At 42.8% G+C, this 22,667-nt stretch overlaps 1 protein-coding gene across 1 annotated transcript; it reads left to right on the forward strand.

The window, feature by feature from the left end:
* Positions 1-310: 310 nt before the first annotated feature.
* hdlbpb (high density lipoprotein binding protein b) lies at positions 311-22,610 on the forward strand. Its single transcript, XM_086166281.1, has 28 exons — positions 311-365; positions 2,065-2,144; positions 3,508-3,609; positions 3,709-3,860; positions 4,210-4,425; positions 6,179-6,385; positions 7,539-7,754; positions 8,411-8,617; positions 8,716-8,823; positions 9,029-9,133; positions 10,294-10,372; positions 11,063-11,202; positions 11,293-11,397; positions 11,505-11,618; positions 11,701-11,787; positions 11,979-12,110; positions 13,473-13,691; positions 13,765-13,986; positions 14,490-14,708; positions 14,873-15,014; positions 15,277-15,404; positions 15,505-15,609; positions 16,142-16,276; positions 17,249-17,392; positions 17,488-17,667; positions 17,751-17,867; positions 18,997-19,158; positions 19,747-22,610. Exons 3-28 carry the CDS (start codon positions 3,534-3,536, stop codon positions 19,837-19,839), a joined length of 3,810 nt encoding a protein of 1,269 aa, XP_086022407.1. The 5' UTR covers positions 311-365; positions 2,065-2,144; positions 3,508-3,533; the 3' UTR covers positions 19,840-22,610.
* Positions 22,611-22,667: the final 57 nt, after the last annotated feature.

The raw sequence follows: 22,667 nt of genomic DNA on the forward strand, positions 1-22,667 counted from the left end.
GCCATTATGAATGAGAAGTAGAACCGGCTGGTGTGGTGGACGTGAGGCGTTTGGGTTTTTATGGATTTGAGTGATCAGCACCTTTTGTTCATCTCCCAAGAAAAGACTATACCTGAGTCTTTGATGGGTAAATTGAAGATATTCTATTTATTTCGCTAGGAGGTAAGTGTTTGAACTCATGGATCTATTTAATCTGGATGCTCCTGGTGCGCACTGATACTGCGGCAATAGCCTTTATACTCCGCGGTCGCTGTGCATCCACATATTACTGCGCCGACCGAGGAAATGTTCCTAGACCAATCACATCTGTGTTTACACCATCACCTGTCAAACTCACACCCTCTGCTACATTTTCTCTCTATAAGGTAGGAATTCTTCCAACATTACAGCTCATTAAATAATAAAAAAAAGGAAAGGAAATGTTTAGGTGTGAAGACGCTGTTTCATGTAAACCGCTGTGAGAAAGCCTATTCGCGGGGACCGCAATCCGGGGGTTAGCAATGTTAGCACCCTGGAGCTAGTGAGCTTGGAGCTGGTTATCTGTCCGCCGGGCTTGTTTTTTAGCCGATTATCAGAAAGACCTTGCGCCTAATCATTCCCGGCCGAGGTCGGAGCGCACGGACGGGTGTAGTGTGTGAGAATCCCCCCTCCACCGTCTGGATTTGGTCGCCAATATTAGCAGGGGTTAGTTTTTCCATCCGGCTAACAGGCAGGGAATCCTCCAGGTAGCAATTCAGGCGTTTGTGTGTGAGGGAGATGCGTTTAGCGAAGCGCGTTTGGATTAAATTCACCGTTATCTCCGGAGGGACTAGCAAGTGATAAATAACGGTTTTGATAATCTCGCCCGCTTTCTGATAGCGATGCAGCGACCCCCAGTAGCCACTATTTCCATTCGTCGTTGCTCCTTGGGGTGTCAGTAAACCAGTAAATTAGATAAATTATCCACAAAGTAGACAACCGTGAGAAGGCTTTCAGGTAAAGGCACCATGTAAACGCAGCAGAGGCATCGCAAAGTTCATGCGTTATTAGCAGAATGCTATTCAAAATACACATTTTGACTTATTCTAATTGTCCACCTCTTAGCTTTGTATTATTAGGTAATATTATTTCCGGCTCATTGAGAATCTCTCCCTCTACCATTGACTTATTTAATGCTAGACAGTTAAACCTGTAACAATTGTCTTATTAATGAAGTCCTTACAGATATTTGATCTTGTTTTTGTTTAATGTGTACATTTTTACTGGAAATGCTCAAGAGGATTTTCAGATGTAGAACAAAACGCTTCGAACAAATATGAAGAAACTGTGTAAATGAATAGTCGTCATCAAATCTGGAGTGGAACAATTCATACATTAACTGAGCATTAAGGGATTCAAGCGTTGCCTAAAGTGCGTTCAAGATATTGTTTAAAATCAACCCAAAAATTGTGTGCAAACTCATTGGGAAAAAAATCCGAAAAATTACCAAGAAGTCTTAAAATCTAATTAAAGGAAAATGTCCTAAAATGAATATGAATCATCCTAAATTCAGCTTGAAAGTAGATGTCCCCCACTTTTGCTGTATTGGGAAACCAAATAGTCAGAATAATTACAAAACAATGCTACACTTAAAAATTTGAATCGTCCCATTTGTGTGCGGACTTTTCATGCCTCAACCGCTTCCAAGGCTGAGGGAGGGTCCCAGATTTTTGATACCTTTACTTTGAAAGGTTCACCTCCAATTTGTACCGTTGGACTGAGCTCAGCAGCTGCCGAACTTAATATAAGGTGCCGAAGAATTCAAATGATAGAGAGTGAAAAAGCAACGGTCTCTCTGAGCACAGGAACTTTTACGGTTCCATTTGCTCACAGTTTCCTGTGTTATTCAGTTTGAAAGACGTCGATAGAGCGATGTCGGGGAGGGAGATGTTGTAAGGGGAGGGGAAAGGAGGAGAGTGAATCAGATCTAGACAGTAAAAGGTGCAGTGCAGTGTGGGTGTACACAGTATTCACCCAGCCTGCACGCTGTTACGGACTTTGATATATAGTGTTTGTGCTTTTATTTTCATCACCTGGGTTAAAAAGGAGCTGAAAAACACACTCACACTGAAGAGCCTACGGTAGCCGCTAACTGGACGGACTCTCTGGCAATTGACCTTTTGCAGGTAAGTCTGAGCTCATTTTGTGTCGTACAGTTTGACGAGAAACTTTTACGACATGCCCCTTCTCTGTTCAGCTCAGACTCTTTGGTAACAAAATTGTTATTCCTTGATACGCACCATGTTCCTTCTCAGTTACTGCTTTTCTTTCTTTTTTTCAGTGGCGGTGTATCTCACATGCTAATTTCACATGATGGTTATGAATTGGGATTATGATCCTGGAGCACAAAGTAGCGTTTCAGAGGAAACGATTTCCCTGGAACATTTCACAGATATTAGATAATAAGAGAGTTGCTGTTGCGCTCAGCCAGAAGCACCGGAAAAACATTTAGAGGAGGGATTTTCAGGCCGGTTTTGGAGTGAGGGGACAATCAACCAATGATTTGAAGCCTGACTTTGTCTTGGAAGGTCAATGAAGCCAAGAGAGGGATATGTTTTTAGTGGGGGTGACCCCACAAAATGAATATCACCAGATACATTTAGATAGTGATATGCATCTTGATAAATGATTCGATGTTGAGAATCAAGTGGCAAATGCACCACAAAAGTAAGTTACCTACTTTGCCACCAATGTGCCATGTAGATACTTGTTTATCACTTATCTGAACTCTTAAATAAAGTTACAGCTATCAGAAAAAAAAAATTGGTTCCAATATTCTGATTGTTTTGATATTTAGCTTCTTTGTGGCTTTTAACCTCCATAACATTTTTGTAACTATGGAATATGTATCATTTATATGTGGTAAAAGTCTGTATAGGATTTCCTGGACTTGCCAATTCAATCATTTTGAGGGAAGATCCAGAGATGTAGTGTAAACGAGATGCTGAGCTCCCGCAGCATCCACATTATCAGGCAACCGTTGTTTTTAGCCCAATAAACCCGTGGTGTGTTCCTCATTATTATCCTGTCCCTGAGGCTTCACGGCACCTTGTGTTTGTCTGAGAATTGTAAAAGGTTAATTGGAGCATCTCAGGTGTCGTGGACGCTGTCTGTGCTGTGTGGCGGAGCCACAGGGGCAGCCCAGTTCTGTTGGGGCTTGTGGAGAGAGACTGTATGACAGGGAAAGCCATGCTGCCAGGAAAAACAATAGCAGAAACACATATGTCCCTTTTCATTTTGGTATTTGAGGATGTATACATTTGTTTTTTTGTTTTCTCTGTAGGGAAAACAAAAAGAAAATCCCTCCGTATAAATGACTGTTTTTCAATATTGAGGTGTTCTGCTGTCTGCTGATTGAGTGTCATGCGTAAAACGTACACAACAGATACGCTGTGTTTGTTCCAAAAATAATGAGAAGCCATTTACTGTCAATTCCTACCCACTGGTCAGTTTTCTTCCCTTTTTGGAATTTTGTTCTTTGTTTTTTAGTGGAATAGCGGAATAAGTCTTGAACCATGAGCTCAGTGGCATTGTTGACCCCCGAGAGCTTTGCGGAGCATCGCAGCGGCCTCAAGGACCAGGAGATCACAGGTTGTCCTTTTGCATATGCGTCGATCTTAGCAGCCCGTCATCCGTTCAGCCACTCATAGAGTGTTTATCCCCACAATTTGTCACCTCTGCCTGCCACAGGCTGCGTCCCGGAGGACGAGGCCTACATTCCCACCTACCTGGAGGCGTTCCCTCCGCTGCCAGAGAAGGGTGCACCAGGGGAGAAGGCGGGAGAGTCAGCCCCAGCATGGGGGAGCAAGATCAGGCCAATCAAAGCTTCTGTCATTACGCAGGTAAATAAAAGATTTGTTCCCCGTTGTATTACTCTTTGTTCCTGTAAGATTGTAACAACTTTCACGTTGATTTCTTAAAGAGTTTTATGTTATTTGTAACAGTTTGTTTTTTGTAATTATTAATGATTTGTAAGGGTCCATTTTCATATTTTAAGATTTACATGTAATTAATAAAACTTGAGTGTGGCTCAGCAAGCAGTCCTTAAAGAACAAAGAATTACAAAATGTCAAATTTGATGAAAGGCATTTATTTGAGTGATTGACGTCATTTATTTGGAGAAATCTGAAAATTTGCTTGATTCGGATCGAAATTTGAACCCGCCTCCCTTCTAACCTCCTCGGTCTCTAGGTGTTTCATGTACCCCTGGAAGAGCGTCGCTACAAGGACAATAGTCAGTTTGGTGAGGGAGAGGAGGCCAAGGTGTGCTTGGATATCATGCAACGAACTGGAGCCCACATTGAGCTTTCGCTAGCTAAAGACCAGGGCCTGTCGATCATGGTCACCGGAAAACTGGACTCTGTGATGAAGGCTCGCAAGGAAATTGTAGCTCGGCTGCAGACACAGGTAAATTCACTGACGCTGTTCTGGTGGTTGGCTTTCTACTGGGTGCTTGAAGTTAAAGTTGGCTCAATAAAGATTAAAGCAAATAAAAGATTTGGAGAACCCTGCGCATCTCATCCTGGTTCAAGGAAATTAAGACAAGTTGTTTACAGTGAGGCTCACTCATGTGCAGCAAATTTAGTTTGATTTTTAAAAAGAGGAAATAGATGATTACAACCATTTATTTAAAGACCCAGGTGAATAGTGTTGACCCTAAAATGAAAGCTTCAAAATTGCGTTTTTACTAAGCTGAACAGAGCTTCATGGAAGTCAAATTTATTCAATGGTTCTAAAGTATCATAGCGTCATCAACCCTATTCTTCAGTAAAACAAGTCATCGAGATTATGAGGAGTGTTATTTTCTTCGGCGATAGCTTAAATACAGCAGAGGAGCAGAGCACAAACAGAAATAAGGCCGAATAGTTAGAGAGCATCTCTAGTCTTAGGGCTTTAAGTAGTGATTAAGCAGTGCTTTTATACTGGGCTTGTTATCTGTAAGATGGAAATGAACAAAATGTTTTTCCTTGCGTGATGAATTGAGTGCATCAGATGTGCTCTGTTCATCCATTGTCTTTTGCAAATGGAATTTCCTGTATTTTGAAACATCGTCCGATACATTTTTGTGGTTTCTAAATAATTTAGAATTACCATTTTATAAAGTTTGGAGAACTTGCAAGTGGTGATGCTTTTTTAGAATTATAGGTATTCAAAAAAATTAAGATATTTGAGGTCAACCCCATTTCCTAAAGTGCACCCAGGCTTTATAATACATCTCCGTCCTCTTTTGATGCCGGTTTTGTGAAAAGTTCCACATCTGCCGTCTGCAACATAGGCTCTCCATTCTGAAGCCGAAGTAACCCTGATGGCATCAGAGTGAATTCAGGCTTTTATTCTGTAAAGCTCCAGAGCTACGGAAGCAACGCAACTTGTTTTTTACAAAAGATGAAAGATTTGATAAAACGTATATTTTACTCTTCTTGGAGACTCGAAATATGACTACCTTCATTTCTGGACTTTTGAGCACACCTGAATATAAGCCGCAATGGCTAAAAATAAATCTATAAATAAATATATGTGTAAATATATATGCTGCACTTGTCTATAAGTCACAGGTGTCCATGTTGTAACATGAAATATTTACACAGAAAGATGTTATACAGAAACATTTTTTAAAATTTTTAATTAAATACATACTGGTAACAACCACAAATACATACTGGAATTTTTTTTTCTGAACAGTGGCTTTAACACAGCTGATAAATAAGATTAATAATAAATAACACAAGGAAAAGTCCATCCATCCATTTTCTATCCCCGCTTTGTCCTACTCAAGCTGATCACTATCTTCGTCTTCCTCCTGTGCACTAAAACCATTAAAGTAATCTTCAGTGTCGGAATTAAACAGCCTCAGAATTTCACAGTAATTTCATTGGTCTGATGTGATGAGGCTAAATGTTTTGGCGGCATGAAGGCCATTAGACCAAAAAAATCCATAAATTAGCCGCATTGTTTAAGACGCGGTGTTTAAAGCATGTAAAAAAAGTAGCGGCTTATAGTCCAAGAATTACAGTAAACAAGTTCCTTCTCGGCTACTTTATATGGAAACCGACAGTTGTAATGCTAATCAAAGCATCTCAGGCAAGATAATGTCCCCTGATCGTATAACTTTCTGCTTGATTCTAGTAATGAAAGTGCAAATGTTTTACTGCTTCCCCAGGCCTCGGCCACAGTCGCCATCCCCAAGGAGCATCATCGCTTCGTCATCGGCAAGAATGGTGAGAAGCTTCAGGAGCTGGAGCTGAAGACTGCTACGAAGATAGCAATTCCGCGACCCGACGACCCCAGTGCCAACATCCGTATCACCGGCACCAAGGAGGGCATCGAGAAGGCTCGCCATGAGATCCTACTAATCTCTGCTGAGCAGGTCAGCCGGGGCTGTTGAATGAATGTATGAGTTGATAAATATTTAACATTGAGCCATCCACGAGTTTAACCCAGAGGCTTTTTTGACCTCTGAGGTTAAATCAACCACATCACCTTAAACTCTGTGTGCGTGTGTGTGTGTATGTGTGTGTGTGTGTGTGTGTGTGTGTGTGTGCTCACATATTTATATTTGTTTGAGAGATCTGTTCAGACAGGGTCTCTGCGATCATTATACTTAAGCTGAAATACTGAAGTGGTTCCTTAAGACATGCAGAAAAAGATGGGCTATAACAACACAGTTGAGCAGTGTAGGAGGCAGAATAAGCAGTATATGTTGAGGTACAACAAAAGGTATGTTAGTGCATTGAGACAGTGCTTGGGGATGGGGAAAATTTTTGCATTTTAAGGTCTGCTGAACATGAAAAATGGGTTTTAAAGCAATGAACAATGATAGAGAGCAGAGAAATTGAATGTGGCTATAGGGCCACTTTATGGATGCCAATCGGATGTTAATCCTGTGTCAACCTCATACAGGAAAAAAAAACACAAAAGTTACTCATATTATTTAAAAAGAATGTATTCTTGACTGACCTGTGTAATTTCAAGGCAACTATTTGAAGGAAAAACTGTTTCTCCTATAATAACTTTCTGCATGGGCTTGATTTTAGATCAGGTGCAGCTTGATTTCCACATAGATGCCCTAAAATGTTATGGCAGGTCTCAGACCACATTCTTCGCAAATGTTATGACTGATGACAACCAGCATTTTATCATGACAGTTTATTAAGATCAAGAACATCTGTGGTCATCTGGGATTCTGAGGATTCGCTAGATGGTGGGTAGGGACAGTGAGAATCTCGTTCATCCATTCATGCGTGTCACAATTAGATGACAAGGCATCTGACCTCACTGCCACTGGAGTCACAAGGTTTTTTTTACATGCCCAATGAGCCTAAAGAGTGCGCGCAGGCACACACACTCACACCTTCTACATTCGTAGGTTGATCTCCCCAACCAGGTAAAATGACTCAGCCTTGCACTGGAAGTCTCATTTGTAATTGTAGTCTAATGTCGAGTGTATTTTAAAGAAATATAGATTACTGTTGTTCCACCACTTGCATATGACGCTTTCCTCACATTCACCACCTCACCAGGACAAGCGTGCGGTGGAGCGTCTGTCCCTAGAGAAGGCATTCCACCCCTTCATTGCTGGTGCCCATAATAGACTGGTGCAGGAACTGAGCCAGGAGACGGGTGCCCGCATCAGCATTCCTCCGCCGAGCCTGCCGAAGGACGAGATTGTCATCACCGGTGAGAAGGAAGCTGTAGCCTTGGCGCTCAGCCGTATCCGAGCCATCTATGACGACAAGGTACGTTTAACGGTTTCCAGGCAGCTCGTTTTGAACAAAGCCAACGGAAGAGATGGTCTTGAACCGGCCCCATCCAGACACTAATAAGAAAGGCTTAAAAACCAGGGCTGTGACTTTTCTGATTACTTTATTCATCCTCATTTGTGCACTGATCATATTTAATGCTGTGTTTACAAGATTATAAAATGGTGGCCTGAGATGTGTTGGTGCCAAGTGCACATATGGACACCTTTATGCCTGAACATGATGTTTGTTATGGACAATCTGTGACGAGCACAGAAGTCCAATAACAAATTATTGACTATTCATACAAAATTGTGGATATTATTGATCAGTTTATTTTCTATCACAGACAAATGCCTTCTAGCCTAGATAAACAAGAAACGATAAAAGTTGAATGGATGTTATGGGCAGAGGAAGTTTTTTTTTTCTTTCCGGATGAGAGCTGATGATGGACACACCGGAGATAATGAGAAGGGAAAATTGGATTTTACCAGATGTCAACATGATTAGAATTCTCCTTTTCTTAGTTCCAGCTCTGTTTGTTCTTCCTGTTTCCTGTCTGCCATTGCTCTTTCTCTGTCTTGCGATCACATCGTTCCTCACTTCTTTCTGCAGCCCACAACTCTTAACAGCATCTCCTTTTTTTTCCGCAGAAGAGAAAGACAACCACAATCTCTGTGGAAGTGAAGAAGTCGCAGCACAAGTATATCATTGGCCCCAAGGGGAACACCCTGCAGGAGATCCTGGAGGCCACTGGGGTGTCTGTGGAGATGCCTCCTCTGGACTCAGGCTCAGAAACCATCATCCTCAGGGGGGAGCCGGATAAATTGGGACCGGCTCTGACACAAGTCTATGCCAAGGTTTGGAGGAGAAGGGGTGATATGAGTTTGCCAGATGAATTTTTTTTTTTTTAATTTTGATTTTTTTTTCTTGTCTTTTTTTTTTTGTGGCCGTGAAGGCTAAGAGTGTGATGGTGGTTGAGGTGACGGCTCCTGCCTGGCTGCATCGCTTCATCATCGGAAAAAAAGGACAGAACATTGGACGCATCACACAGCAGCTACCGCGGGTAAACAAGTGGCGGGGTTACCAACACTGGGTGCCTGGGTTAGAAACCAGAGATTAAACACATCAAATGTCGTACATCAGTAATATGACAGAAAATGCTTTGAACATATATGATATATACTTGATTCCTCTAGTGTATGTGTTTTATCATGAAAATTTGATACAGTTATGGTCTGATCGGTCCTTTGATGTTTGTGTGCATGTAGGTTCACATAGAGTTTACAGATGGAGAAGAACGCATCAGTCTTGAAGGTCCCACTGAGGAGGTGGAGCAGGCTCAGGCTCAGATACAGGAGATCATCAAAGACCTGGTAAGTACTTGTGAGCACAAACCCACACTCGCAAACATAATCTCAGACAAAAACCAGACAATCATGAAACCATTCCATTAATTGTGGACAATTAAACCAAAACCCAAATGTTATTGCAAAATCTTTTCCTTTTGGCTGCTCCCTTCAGCGGTCCCCACAGTGAATCACCTGCATCCATTTAACGTCACCTCTGCATCCTCTTCTATCACACCCGCTAGCTTCCCTTTTCACTCTATCCATAAATCTCCTCTTTAGTCCTCCTCCTGGTCTCCTGCCCAGCAGTTCCAACCTCAGCATCCTTCTACTAATATATTTAGTGTCTCTCCTCTCTACATGTTCAAACCAATTTAGTCTGGACTTTATCTCCAAAGCATCTAATATGCCGTCCCTCTGATGGACTCATTCCTGATCCCGTCCATCCTCGTCACTCCCAAAGAGTGGTTGTTGCACAATGACATCCCTTTTAGAATTAAAAAAAAATGGAATCCTATCTATATATGTTTTTAAACTTTTATTTGCCTGTCAACAACACTGACTCAAGGCTCTTGTACTGCTTTTAGTGGTTTTTGGCCCGTTGTCTCCAACGTGTGTTCACCTATGACTGTCTGAATGAAGTCCTTACAGAGATCTAGGCTTCTGCTGTTGTTTTTTACAACATGTCCTCAGGTTGCTCACCATTGGACAGAAAACCAACACAAGTGTACACCGCATGCATTGAAATTCCAATTGCACTTTGAATTATGAATATTACCTGTCAGCTGTAGTTAGCTTGAGCTTCTGGCTATTATGACAGTAGTTAGAATCATATAAATAAATACGGAGGCAGGAAAGGACGTAACCACTGTTGAAGTATTTGATCCCAGTGTGTTATGTTTAAATGATGTGGCAAAACTTTTAGGTCAACAAAATGATACAAAAATGAGCAGTTAGTGGTTCAGTGTCTTGAGGTGCTGGGATCAAACCAGGAGTGATCGGTTCCAAGGACAATCGCTCCACCACCTGCATCACACTGCCCCCAAACTCAAGAGTTCAGCCGTTAAGGCTCCACCAGTGAGCCTGTGAGGTTCAACTCAAAGCTCTGTGTCTTGAGTCCCAAGTCATGTTGGACCATGTGGGATAATAACGCCTCACCCTGCCTCTCCCTGTCTCTGTGTTTTAAGCTGGTGAGGATGGACTATACTGAAGTCATCATAGACCAGCGTTTCCATAGACACCTGATAGGGAAGAACGGATCCAACAGTGAGTAGAAATCAGCTCTTAGCAGACACCAGATGTGACCTGCAACGATTAGAATAGAATAGCATCCTGTAAATACTGCGCCGTATCAAGCTTTACTGTTTTTAGGCTTGTCGTGTGACTTGCCCGGTCCACTTTGAAATGAACAGCCGGTTAAGTCCTGCCATCAATATCGAGACGAAAATGACTTGAAATTAAAAATTGGGTCATGAAAACAATGAAAGTGCTTTTGATCAAAGAGCTGTGCAAGTATCTAAGAAAAAGCGGATCGTTTTTGTGATGGTTTCACCATCAAAACTGGTCAATGTTTAATTCCCTTTGAACTTGACGGCACATTGCCTGTGGGCCTTCAACGGATGACACATTTTTTTTTCGCCATACTTAAGGGTATAGCTCAGTGATATGACTTTCAACCAAAATATATAATTTCAGACAACCCAGATATTGACCAATGAAAACATATATATTTGTATTTAATTTACTGTTGTGTTTTCCTCCCTGAATCTAAACTGTACAGAGAGCTTCTTAGGTTGGAATACATTATGTTCTTTGAATACTTATATAATGTGTTTCACATGGTTCCTCTGAATGTAAACAGCAAAATATATCCGGACCCTCATTAGAAATTCATTTTAAGGATTGATGTTTGTTTTAACAATCCGACATCACATTTTCTTCTCACTCTCCTGTTAGTCAATCGGATAAAAGAGCAGTACAAGGTTTCTGTAAGGATCCCCCAGGACTCTGAGAGAAGTGGCCTGGTCAGGATCGAGGGCGACCCGAAGGGCGTCCAGCTGGCTCGCAGGGAACTCATCGAGATGGTCCAGAGAATGGTGAGATCGATGGCATGGTGTGAATACTGACTTTCGCCGTTTGTTTAAACGCATGTCTTACTTCTCCCGCTCTCTCTCTCTTTTTCTTAGGAAAATGAGAGGACCAAAGATCTGATCGTGGAGCAGAAGTTCCATCGGACAATCATTGGCCAGAAAGGAGAAAAGATCAAAGAAGTTCGGGACAAGTTTCCTGAGGTCAATACCTACTATCACTGACGCTCAATGCGTATTTCAACTCTCCATCATTGCCAAACAGTGCCGATCTTATTTGATTGGATGACTATCATCTGATTGACTTTTAGGTCATTATTAACTTTCCTGACCCGGCGCAGAAGAGTGACATCGTCCAGCTGAGAGGGCCAAAGAACGAGGTGGAGAAATGTGCCAAGTTCCTCCAAAAAATTATCGCTGACCTGGTAGGAGCTGTCATTGTCTTCCTCCATCTGTGTTCACATCATTTACACGAGTCTCCGCTGAACCTCATCGCTTTTCCCGCAGATCGAGAACAGCTATTCACTCTCGGTTCCCATCTTCAAGCAGTTTCACAAAAACATCATTGGCAAGGGTGGTGCCAACATCAAAAAGGTAAGATGCTACCGAGCAGGGTAGTCATTTATTATTCAGGTTTTTTTTCACATGATTTTTTCAGGCTTAATATCTCAAATCCATGTTGAAAACATCCTTCAATCCTTCAATTTATATATATATATATGTATATATTTATAAAATAACTGCAACAAACAACAGAGATGTTGAAATAGATGTTATTGTGGCAGATCCGTGAAGAGACCAACACGAAGATCGACCTGCCGACAGAGAACAGTAACTCCGAAATGATCGTCATCACAGGCAAGAGGAGCAACTGCGACGCGGCTCGAGATCGAATCCTCGCCATTCAGAGAGAACTGGTGAGCCTTGATGCAGCTTCTTTTCGGAGTGATTAATTTATTTTTTACAGATCTTAAGACAACTACTGCTTTTCCCAGTTCTCCACCTCCTTGGTGTTACGCTGCTTTGACATTTAACAATAAATCCAATTGTCAGCTTTATATTCACACTTCATTTCACATCCACTGAGCTGATTATTTTGTCGGGTTATTACAAGTTGAGTCGAATCTCATTCTTCTCAATCATAGTCGAGTCATAGCGCTGATTGCTGAATCGAGTCTTCCATTTGACTAGCTAAGATATACAGGCTTTTGTTCACACATCGAAAGCAGTAGGTTAAATGATGACGAGAAGGTGAAGGACACAGTGAATGGTTGTGTGTGTCTGTCTGTTTTCCTTTGACGGGTTCGAGACGAGTCAAGGTTAGATGGACTCCCTCCGGCAAGCACAATAAGCTGCAGAGACCATGAATGAATGCTAAAAGCTAAATACTGGCAGTGGCAGAGGACGCCCTGGTTTTGGTAAACAAGACAAGCTCCAGCCTGTCAGTCATTGCGAAACATGGAATTGCAGAGTCTCGTCAAATTTCTGTGAGCTGGGGCTGCGAGGTCTCTTAGTGCACTTATCATGTGATATCAGGGCTGAGTCCTGAAGGCACCGGAGCACAGGAAGAAATCAAAATGTCAAGTTGTGAAAGCAGTCACACATTTGGAATCATATCCCAATTCTCAGAGTTTGAGACACACGTTGTGGGGATATGAGACCCCTTCTGACATCCTGGCTTGTTGTTTGTCATAATATATTGAATATTTGTTTTCCTAGCTGGTTATTGGTGAGGGCTATGCAATGCCTGGTTCAGGATAGGATTGCATCAGTATAATGTGACATAAAACCTATTTTCTAATTGTCTTCGTAAATTGTTTAGGTTTCCTGAATAATTTCCTGTGTGATCATGCAGTTCCAATTAGCCACAAATTGGTAAAAAGTCAATCACAGAAAAAAATAATTACTCTGTCTGTTGACTAAAAGGAAAAGAAAAAAAAAACCTCTGGTCTGATTCATCGGTCCCTTTTATGTTTTTAGACCATATGTCACCACATGTCAACTTTAAAGCAGGCACATACTGCTCGGCTTTATTTTCCAATTTTTGGCTAGATGTCAAGAGTACCAAGAATGGTCTCATACAGTAGGCAGGGGTATCCATATACTATAATTGAAAACAATGGCCCATATACTGCTATATTGGTAATATTATGCAGCTGTAATTCCTCTGTATCCAAATGAGTGACTTGGAGAATGACACTGTTCGCCGTTAATCACAATTTCATTAACTCTCCCCGTCTCCTTTCCTCCTCATCATCTCCCTCTCTTCAATCCTGTAGGCAAACATTAAAGAGATGGAGGTCTGTATTCCCGCCAAGCTGCACAACTCCCTGATTGGCTCCAAAGGCTGCCTCGTCCGCTCCGTAATGGAGGATTGCGGTGGCGTTCATATTCACTTTCCCTCCGAGGGTTCGGGCTCTGACAGGGTCACCATCAGAGGGCCTGCCGGGGAGGTGGATAAGGCTAGGAAGCAACTGCTGCAGCTGGCTGAAGAGAAGGTGGGTTGGAAGAGCAACTGTAGAAAGTACAGGACAAGAAGTAGCGAAATATCCTCCTTTGCCCTTTTTTCAGCAAGTGAACAACTTCACCGTGGAGCTGCAAGCCAAGCCGGAGTACCACAAGTTCCTGATCGGCCGCGGAGGTGCCAATATTCGCCGCGTACGGGACAGGACGGGTGCCCGTATCATCTTCCCGTCCCCCGACGACACAGAGCAGGAGCTGATCACCATCGTGGGCAAAGAGGAGGCAGTTCGTCAGGCCCAGAAGGAACTAGAGAACCTGGTCAAAAACCTGGTAATTACCTCTTGGCTGTGCATGTCAATCCCTATAGCTCAACATTGGGGAACTAGAATTTTCTAATTTTTATTCTCTTCCAAATTTTTAATATAAAGATAGCATTTCAATATAGGGCCGCATCCATCATAATTTCAAGATCAAGGTGAAGTGCCCTGAGTGAATTTGGTTATCTGTTGTCTTTATGAAATCACCAATCAATAAATGTCAACAATGTAAATTTATAAGTTATGTGAAAGTGTGCAAACATCTAGTTGATGATTAGCAAGAGATCAGTAAGTACCTACAATATAATGATCAGCAAAGGATCAGAAAATTAAGAGTAAAGGTTTCAAAAACATTTCAAATAATTAAACCAATGTGCATAAAGGGCTTCTCATCACTCAGATTGATTTTATTAATTTGAGATTGAATCGCATGTAAATTCTCCACAAACTACAACAGTAATATTCTTAAATCTTCATCGCATAGGTTTTTATGTCCTTTTTTGACTACTTCCCCAGGACGACGTGGTCGAGGACAGCATGGTTGTGGATCTCCGTCACCACCGACACTTTGTGTGCCGGAGAGGCCAGGTGCTGCGGGAGCTGGCCGAGGAATACGGCGGCGTAGCTGTTAGCTTCCCTCGTACAGGCGCCAACAGCCAGCGGGTCACACTGAAGGGGGCAAAGGACTGCGTGGAGGCTGCAAAGAAACGCATCCAGGAGATCATCGAGGACCTGGTGAGAAATGATTAATTCATGTGCACCATTCTGATTTTTTTCCTGTAATATCTTGGTGCATGGGTAGTTTCGAGTGAGTTCTTTTAAAATGTACACACGAAATACAATCGACTTTCCTGTATTTATCTGAGCCACTCTGATGCTTTTTTTTCTCTCCGCCTCAGGAGTCCCAGGTGACGGTGGATGTAGCGATCCCTCAACGATACCACCGCGCCATCATGGGACCAAAAGGTTGCCGCATTCAGCACATCACCAGGGAGCATGAGGTCCAAATCAAGTTCCCAGAAAGAGATGACAGCGCTGCAGGTGAACAACATCGACCTGCAAGAACAGACGGTTCAGCCACTTACTGCTGCTGTTGTTTACAGAAGAGAAGACAACCTACTAGCGATGGGATTTAACACAAATAAGTTCCAAGATTCTCTCTTTAGCCCGCTGTTAATTCCAGGAGTTGGATTAATCCGAGTCAGAGTTGCACTTTGATTCTAAAAATATGTTTGGTGTTGGATCACTGAGCTTAAATTAGAAGTCAGGCCCACTCAAGTTTCCTTGTACGGTTTAATCCCAGGTCAGGAGCCTTCGCCTCAGGAAAATGGCGAGGTCAGCCCGGAGACGGAGTTTGTGCCCCGCAAGGGTGACGTCATCACCATATCTGGGCGGGAAGAGAAGTGTGAACTGGCAAAATCAGCCCTGCTGGTAATGTTTGTTTTTGTTTATCATATTTTTTTTCTCCATCATCCAGCTTTCCTTTGTTAAAACTCTGTTTTTTTTTTGTCTCTGTCTTCCACCCTTCCAGGCGTTGGTGCCCATAACTGAGGACGTCGAGGTGTCTTACGAGCTTCACCGTTACATCATTGGACAGAAGGGCAGCGGAATCAGGAAAATGATGGAGGAGTATGAGGTACTTCACACCAGCATTTCTCAGTTTAGATTTAGACTTAACTTATTTCTAGTTACAGCAATAACAAGGCATAAATGTCATTTATTTACTCTTGTTACAATTGCTACACTTGTCACACTTATGTTAGGTCAAAACACAATACGTCTCATTACTATATGCCATATAGTAATGTGACGTATTGTGTTTGGTATCCTGTCTTATCTATATGTGTTCTATATGTTGTTCTGTCTGGCATTTTAATGCTCATCCTGTCTCTGTCTACGCATGGGATAGTGAGAAATGCAATTTCAACTCTTTTTATGTCCAGTGCATGTGAAAGGAATCGACAATAAAAGCTGACATGACTTGACTTAAGTTGACCTTAGTGGACGCTGTTTGGCTCACTAGTGCCCTCTTCTGGCCAACTGACAATCTTAGGGTTTAGGTCAAAATGAAAATTAGGTATATTGTTGTTGATTTGTGTTACTTTCACAAGGTCATAGGTCATAAAGTAGGCAGGAACATTTGATGTTCTGTTTGCGTGTGTGGACAGGTGAACATCTGGGTGCCGCAGCCAGAAAAGCAGCTGGATGTGATCAAGGTTACTGGCCTGGCCGCCAACGTGCAGCGAGCCAAGCAGGGATTGCTGGAAAGGGTCAAAGAGCTGCAGGCCGAGCAGGAGGACAGGGTAAACGCACAAATACATTTTTCCATTCATACCCTGGATCAGAGTCAAACAAATATTATTTGCAGACACACGTGACCGGAAAAAAAGAATCCGACTGTGTCATTGCTGGTCTTTTAGTGGCCACTTGTTCCAGGTTATTTTAACAAGTCAGACAATCTGATCACACTGAGGGCGACACAGACAAAAAGTCCACCCTTCGCCGAGCTTTCAGTCATCTGGTGAGCAGAGCGGAGCTCCGGAGAATCAGCAGTGAGTCGTTTTTCCATTCCCAGAGCATAGGAGGAAGGGGGAAACAAAAAAAAAAAAAGTTCAACAGCATCATACATTTGAGGAAGACTGTAAAAGAGGCCAGCACCGTGTAGGAGGGATCAAGAGGCAAGCGATGAGATAGAAATAAAGATGTGATCAGAGCCATCGAAAGGAGGCAGGACGCTAAATGACCGGATTTAAGGCTAAGAGAGAGATCTACACCAGGTGATTGATTTATTTCGCTTTGTCTCTTTTTCTCTTTCTCACAGTTCTTGTGAGAGTGCATACACACTCACACATAAATACAGGGTATCAGGCAGATTTGATCTAAACCCTTCTAAGCAATGGTTGGAATTCAGAGGTGCCACTGTAGAATTAACTAGTTTTTCCATTTTTGCAGTGGAAGTTAAAGGAACAAAATTTCCCATCTCAAACACACGCCTTGCCTTAATACAGGGATTTATGAGCTCAGTGATTACAATAAATAAAAGTCTGATTTGTAATTGAAATGAAGTTTTACAGTATTTTCATCTCCATACATCAAACCTATATTTTTTCCTTTTTTTTTTTTTCTTGCTTCAAACTTCTTGCTCCTTTCGCTTCTTACTTTAAACTGCAGAGCATAAATCCTTTAAATGTGTGAAAGGTGTCTGAAAGGCCTGAAGGCTCAATTAAAAAAAAAGAAAAAAAAAGACACGTGAATGCAATGTGGTCTCCTCCCAGGCCCTGCGGAGCTTCAAGGTGACCATGTCCGTAGAGCCGAAGTTTCACCCCAAAATAATAGGCCGAAAGGGAGCGGTCATCTCTCAGATCAGAAAAGACCACGACGTCAGCATCCAGTTCCCCGACAAAGGAGACGAGCAGCAGGTGTGTGATGAAAAAGTCCGACGCCCGCTTCATCCTGTTACTCATCCCAACTTGTGCTTTTCCGCCCGCCCCCCTCCCTTTTTTTTCCCCCCCAGGATCTGATCGTGATCTCGGGGTACGAGTTGAACGTGGAAGAGGCCCGTCAGGCCATCCAGCAGCTGGTGGCCGAGCTGCAAGAGATGGTGAGCCAAGACGTGCACCTGGACCCGCGGACTCACGCTCGCATCATCGGCGCTCGCGGCAAAGCCATCCGCAAGTTGATGGAGGAGTTCAAAGTAAGACGGGGGAGGGAAACGTGGAGACGGCAAAGAAGCCTTCGCTTGTCATTTTATTTTAAGCCTCTCTTCCTCGTGTTCAGGTGGATATCCGGTTCCCTCAGCCGGGATCAGACGAGCCCGACAAGGTGACGGTGACAGGCCTCCCAGAGACTGTCGACAACGCCATCGATCACCTGCTCAACTTAGAGGAAGAATACGTGAGTTCAAAGTGAAGGAGCGACACTTTTAGCATCCCGAGAAACGCCGGCGACCTGCCCTGAAATGACAGAAAAATTCCTTCCCAGTCAGGATTATTGCGCCGCCGTCTGCATAAAAATGCGCGGCGACAGAATGGGGACGGAACGTACTGCCGATCGGGGGAGTCGTCCCGGTGCAGAACAGACTTCGGTGTTAAAGGGGAACTCTTTCCGCGCTGTTGTTTACAACTCACAACTTTCTGTCAAATGCAGATTTGCAGCGGGTGGCAAAGTCAGAGAAGCAATATTTAGATACGGTCCTGATTATCTTCCAGGGTGTGTGTCATGGCACCGACAAATACATCAGCGAACGGGGTGTGTCTCCAGTATAACGAGAAGCAGTTAAATTGGGGTTGTTATTTAAGTTGTTTTTTTATTTTTTTTGGGGGGAGGGAGGATATGTCTGCCATTTTAAAGAAAACAACCATAAGTACTTTGGGCTGCATGTTAGTAAGGAATTATTTGGAATTTCTGTCGACTTTACTAATCTTTCTTGGTGTATTTTTTTTTTTTTTTTGCCGATTTCCTCCAATTTGTGTCATTTTCTGGATGACGTTTGCACAAAACCTGACTGCAAAGAGCACAAACACACACTTCACCAGTCCTGTTTTGTCAACACTCAACAACCTTTCTAAAAGTGCTGCTGATAAAAAAAAAAAAAATGCCCAAAAAAAAGCAGGAAATGAGGCCTCGTCTGACAGCAGAGCCATCGGTTCCACCGGTAGTTATTTATCAGCCCCTTTGAGATCCCGCACAAAATATGAGCTACAACAGGAAGAATTAATTCTAGGACATGATTCTGTTGTTATTTATGTGCTGATTTTTTTCTCAGTCCCAATATTAAATCTTCAATATCAGACTCTCAGATCGAGAGAGATAAAAGTTTGTCGGTGACGATATTAAAGTCGTCTCTTACGAGTTTTGCACACATTCTGTGGATGTAAAGGAAAATACGTCTGCTATTACATGCTTTGCATCAAAATAGGCTTTTGTTGAGTTTAAACAAAAAGCATACTTCAGTGCTTTAGCAGATCAGGTGGGCAAATGTTTCAAGTTCTCTTTCCCCCGTCACTAATCCCCCCCCTCTCAGATGCTCAGTGTGACGGAGACGGAGACTCTGGCGGCGTACATGAAGCCTCCATCACGCTATGGAGGAGGTGGAGGAGGAGCCGGCGGCATGGATGATGGCAGCGGGGTTCCAGCTAAGGGCTTTGTGGTTCGGGACGCCCCCTGGAATGCAGCGGGGAACAAGGTAAGACCTGGAATTTCACTTCACGGCCTGAGGGCCTGAGCTTTTCATTTTTGCCTGCACTACAGCTCCGCCACTGTTTTTGAGCTTATTCTGCTCCATATCCAAATTCCCTGGTGCTGAAAGCATGGGGACACAACATTTCGGCGTTAAAACCACCGCCTTCTGTGTGTTCACAACTGTCGCCATTGAGGCAAGTGTTGTTTGTGACAGGTTTTAAAAACAAGTGTTTGAAATCAAACAGTCCTCAGGTTCTAGGTCATCCTTATGCTAATAACACAACTGGCTGTTTACCAAATACCAACATCCAACAAACTGATCATATCTTCTCCGTTTGAAATACAAGTGATGGGTTTACATATCGGCCGGAGCAGTTAGTGATATTGCATCTGTGTAAGGTTTAAATTGCCAGATGAATTCAGCGTCTGGCTCTCATTCTTGGTAAATCATGAAATATACTGTATCAGGACGCTCCTGTGTAAGCAACCATGTGTTTTGAAATAACTTTTTATTAGTTTCACCAACCTCCTCATGTGTATTCGGTGCTCCGAGTCTCAGCGGTGTCAGACTCCTTGTATCTGCTTGTTCTAGGCTCCCGACATGAGCAGCGCAGAGGATTTCCCCACATTTGGGACAGGCGTGCCCCCAAAGCAAGCGTCCGCCTGGGGCCCCAAGAAATTCTGAGGCCCATCCGAGGAGGGCGGGGCCAGGGGGCGGGGGGGTAAACTTCTATAAAGTAGATGAGAGACAAAACAAATCTAAACAAGTTGCTGCTCACCCTCATCCTTTCTCTCCTTCTTTTGTTGTTTTTTTTCTCTCTGAGCCTATCATCATCCTCCCACAACCAGCCACAGTGAATTCTGGGAGAGGTGTATCTAGTCCATCTCTCTCCCTCCTTAAGAGAGACGGAGAGAGAAAGAAACGCGATCCCTTCATAGCACTGCTATCCTGCTCTGCCTCTCGGCCGGGCCCTCGTCGGTCCGGCCGACGCCTCCCCTCTTCTTTCCCCCCTCCGACCGCCAAACTCTCCCGCACAAACTGTCACCTCACCGCATTTCGTCAGTTTAACTCCTCATCGTCGCCGAGGTGGGAGACGGGAGTCGGAGGGCACCGCGGGAACATCTTTACACTTTCAGGGAGTTGGGGAGGGGAGGGTATATCCAAACAACACTTGGATTTTTAATCTGAAAATAAGAATCGGGGTCAATGGGGGTGTTTTATGTGCAAGAACAGTTTTTAAAGGTCTCGCCGGCTCATCTTTCCGGTTACTAACAGTAGGTGAGGTTGCGAATGCGTGTTTTTATCATTTCCAGGTTAGTTTTTTTTTCCGAGCTGGGAGCCAAACCGCTGCTGTAGTCCGTTCTCTGACGGGTTTTTCTCTCTCAGTCATTATGATGTGGAAGTGTTGCACTGATCGCTCATCCTGAACGTCGTTTATGTCAATGTTTATTTATTTCTGAATGGAGCCATTTTATTCAGACGACTGTGACCATGCATTTTTTTTTTTCTAAAGAAGCACTCACTGTAGCTTGATGCTTTCAGATAATGTGTTTTGGGATTAAATGTACGTCGGGAGGGGAGAGGAGGGGGGTCGGGAACATGTTACCATTAGTTATGTTTTAAGTGTACAAAGAGTTTTTCGCTATTTTTTTAAATTATGTGGAGATTTTGGTTGTTTGTTTCCGCAGGGTATGTATGTATGTATGTGTGTGTGTGTGTGTGTATGTGTGTGTGTGTGTGTTTGTATTTTGATTGCGCGTGACTGATAGTTTACCTATATATTTGAATGAAGCTGAACCAAACTTTTGCATCTCTCATCTCTGTCCGTTCGTCTCTCCTCTCACAGAGAGCTCCTTTGAACATAAACACAACGCTGCTTAAAAAAAACCTTACCTCCCCTCCCCAGGAAGAACAAACCCACACACAACAGCTGCTCTTTGATTTCTCTTTCTCGCTGGCGCTTCGTGTGTGTCGTAATGATCTGTAGCAAAAACCTTCCCTTTCGTTGCCTGTTGTTCACGTTATTGAGAAAGTGGCATGTGTGCTGATGGCGCAGATTTCATTCGATTCAAAGCCTCGTCGCGGCTTACCCATCCCTCAGCAGAGTAGTGCATTTCAGTTTTGGGAAATAAGCTTTTCGCTTTTTTTTTTTTTTTTCTTTTTTAAGAATAAAATGACTGGACTGATGCCACTCCTGTATTTGTGCCTTAAGCGTAGCTAAAACATTAGAGGCAAGAGCGAGTGCTAAGCTGCTTTGACCCAAAGGACATGAATACTATAATAAAGTAGTAATAAATAGGGATGTAGTGTTTAATAGTTCAACGGTCTGATTTTAAAAATGGCGTGTCTGACGTTTCAGGAGAACTGGAACTATTTAAGCACTGCATGCAGTGACTGTAGATGCCGGCAATGCCATGTTTGCAAGGCTGCGATTGATGCTGCAATACAGCTGCAATCTGTATTTTGCTGCTCAAGTGGTGAAAAGTTGGAACAAAATTGCACAAAAATCAATGCAAATTTTTTAATTTTTTTTTAAGCTAAAGATCACATGAGAGCAACGATCATTTCTAAATTCTCTACCCCACTCTAATAATATGTGGCATACATCTTCTAATGTCTAAAAATGACGGTTTGTTTGCTCATACCCCTAATATATTTTAGTGTATACCCAGCATTGCAATGGGAACATGGACAGTGAGCAAGTGAATGCTATATTAGCTAATGTGACTTAGTTTAACATGGCTATGGTCCTGAACTACTTCCTGTCAAAATGATCTTTTTTTTTTGTGGCTGTGATCAAGATACCACCTGCAGTTAAAATTCCTTTGACTTGTGAGTCACTGGATGTAAATTTCAGTAACACTTGAATAACAATGTGTGTGGGAATGCTAAGCTTAGCCAGAATCAGTACTCACCGCACAAACGTGAAGTGGATGTCGGTCTCCTCATCTTGGTCTCAGCCAAAAAAAAAAAAAAAAAAAGGTGAAAAAAGGATTTCCCAAATCTGATGTGATGCTCAGAAACCAGAGTGAGCGACTCCAAGCCAGCATATATTTGAACAAAAAAAAAAAGATGCTCAGGGTCCGGTTTAAAGTCGATGCTGGTGCAGACGGGACTCTGAAACAGACTATGCAACCCAAAGGGGTCGTACAGCGGATGCTCGCTGTGCGCGAGACAACTACGGCTTCATTAACTTGTCATTTGTCTTATTTTCATTTATGAATTCTTGACCAAGTTATTTCCTGTTTGTTGTTTGCTCTGAAATGGCAGGACAGAGCTGCACCGGTGCAGCCGTTCTTTCTGTAAAATGCTATGAAAACAACACTATTGGCCTTAATAAGTACAGCATTTTGACAAAGGTGTGATTGAGTAAGTGTGCAACACTGCAATAACATGTCAGTGACCAGTCTTTTTTTCCTACTCTAAATAAAATTTGACAAAAAAAGGAACCATAAGCACCAGTAGGTTTCGTCTTTTCTTCATAACCTTCTAATACACGAGAAAACACAAAC

The sequence above is a fragment of the Fistularia commersonii genome, chromosome 19 (assembly GCF_037954325.1).
Source record: "Fistularia commersonii isolate RoL2024-O1a breed Wild chromosome 19, RoL_Fcom_v1.0, whole genome shotgun sequence".
In the NCBI taxonomy this organism is placed as follows: Eukaryota; Metazoa; Chordata; class Actinopteri; order Syngnathiformes; family Fistulariidae; genus Fistularia; species Fistularia commersonii.

What these genes read in the sequence shown, in the direction of transcription:
- hdlbpb (XM_086166281.1), top strand. Translation starts at nt 3,534, where the DNA reads ATGAGCTCAGTGGCATTGTTGACCCCCGAGAGCTTTGCGGAGCATCGC. An exon ending in AGAACCTGGTCAAAAACCTG is followed by an intron (nt 13,987 to 14,489) that starts GTAATTACCTCT and finishes CTACTTCCCCAG; the next exon opens with GACGACGTGGTCGAGGACAG. An exon ending in GGAATGCAGCGGGGAACAAG is followed by an intron (nt 19,159 to 19,746) that starts GTAAGACCTGGA and finishes TGCTTGTTCTAG; the next exon opens with GCTCCCGACATGAGCAGCGC.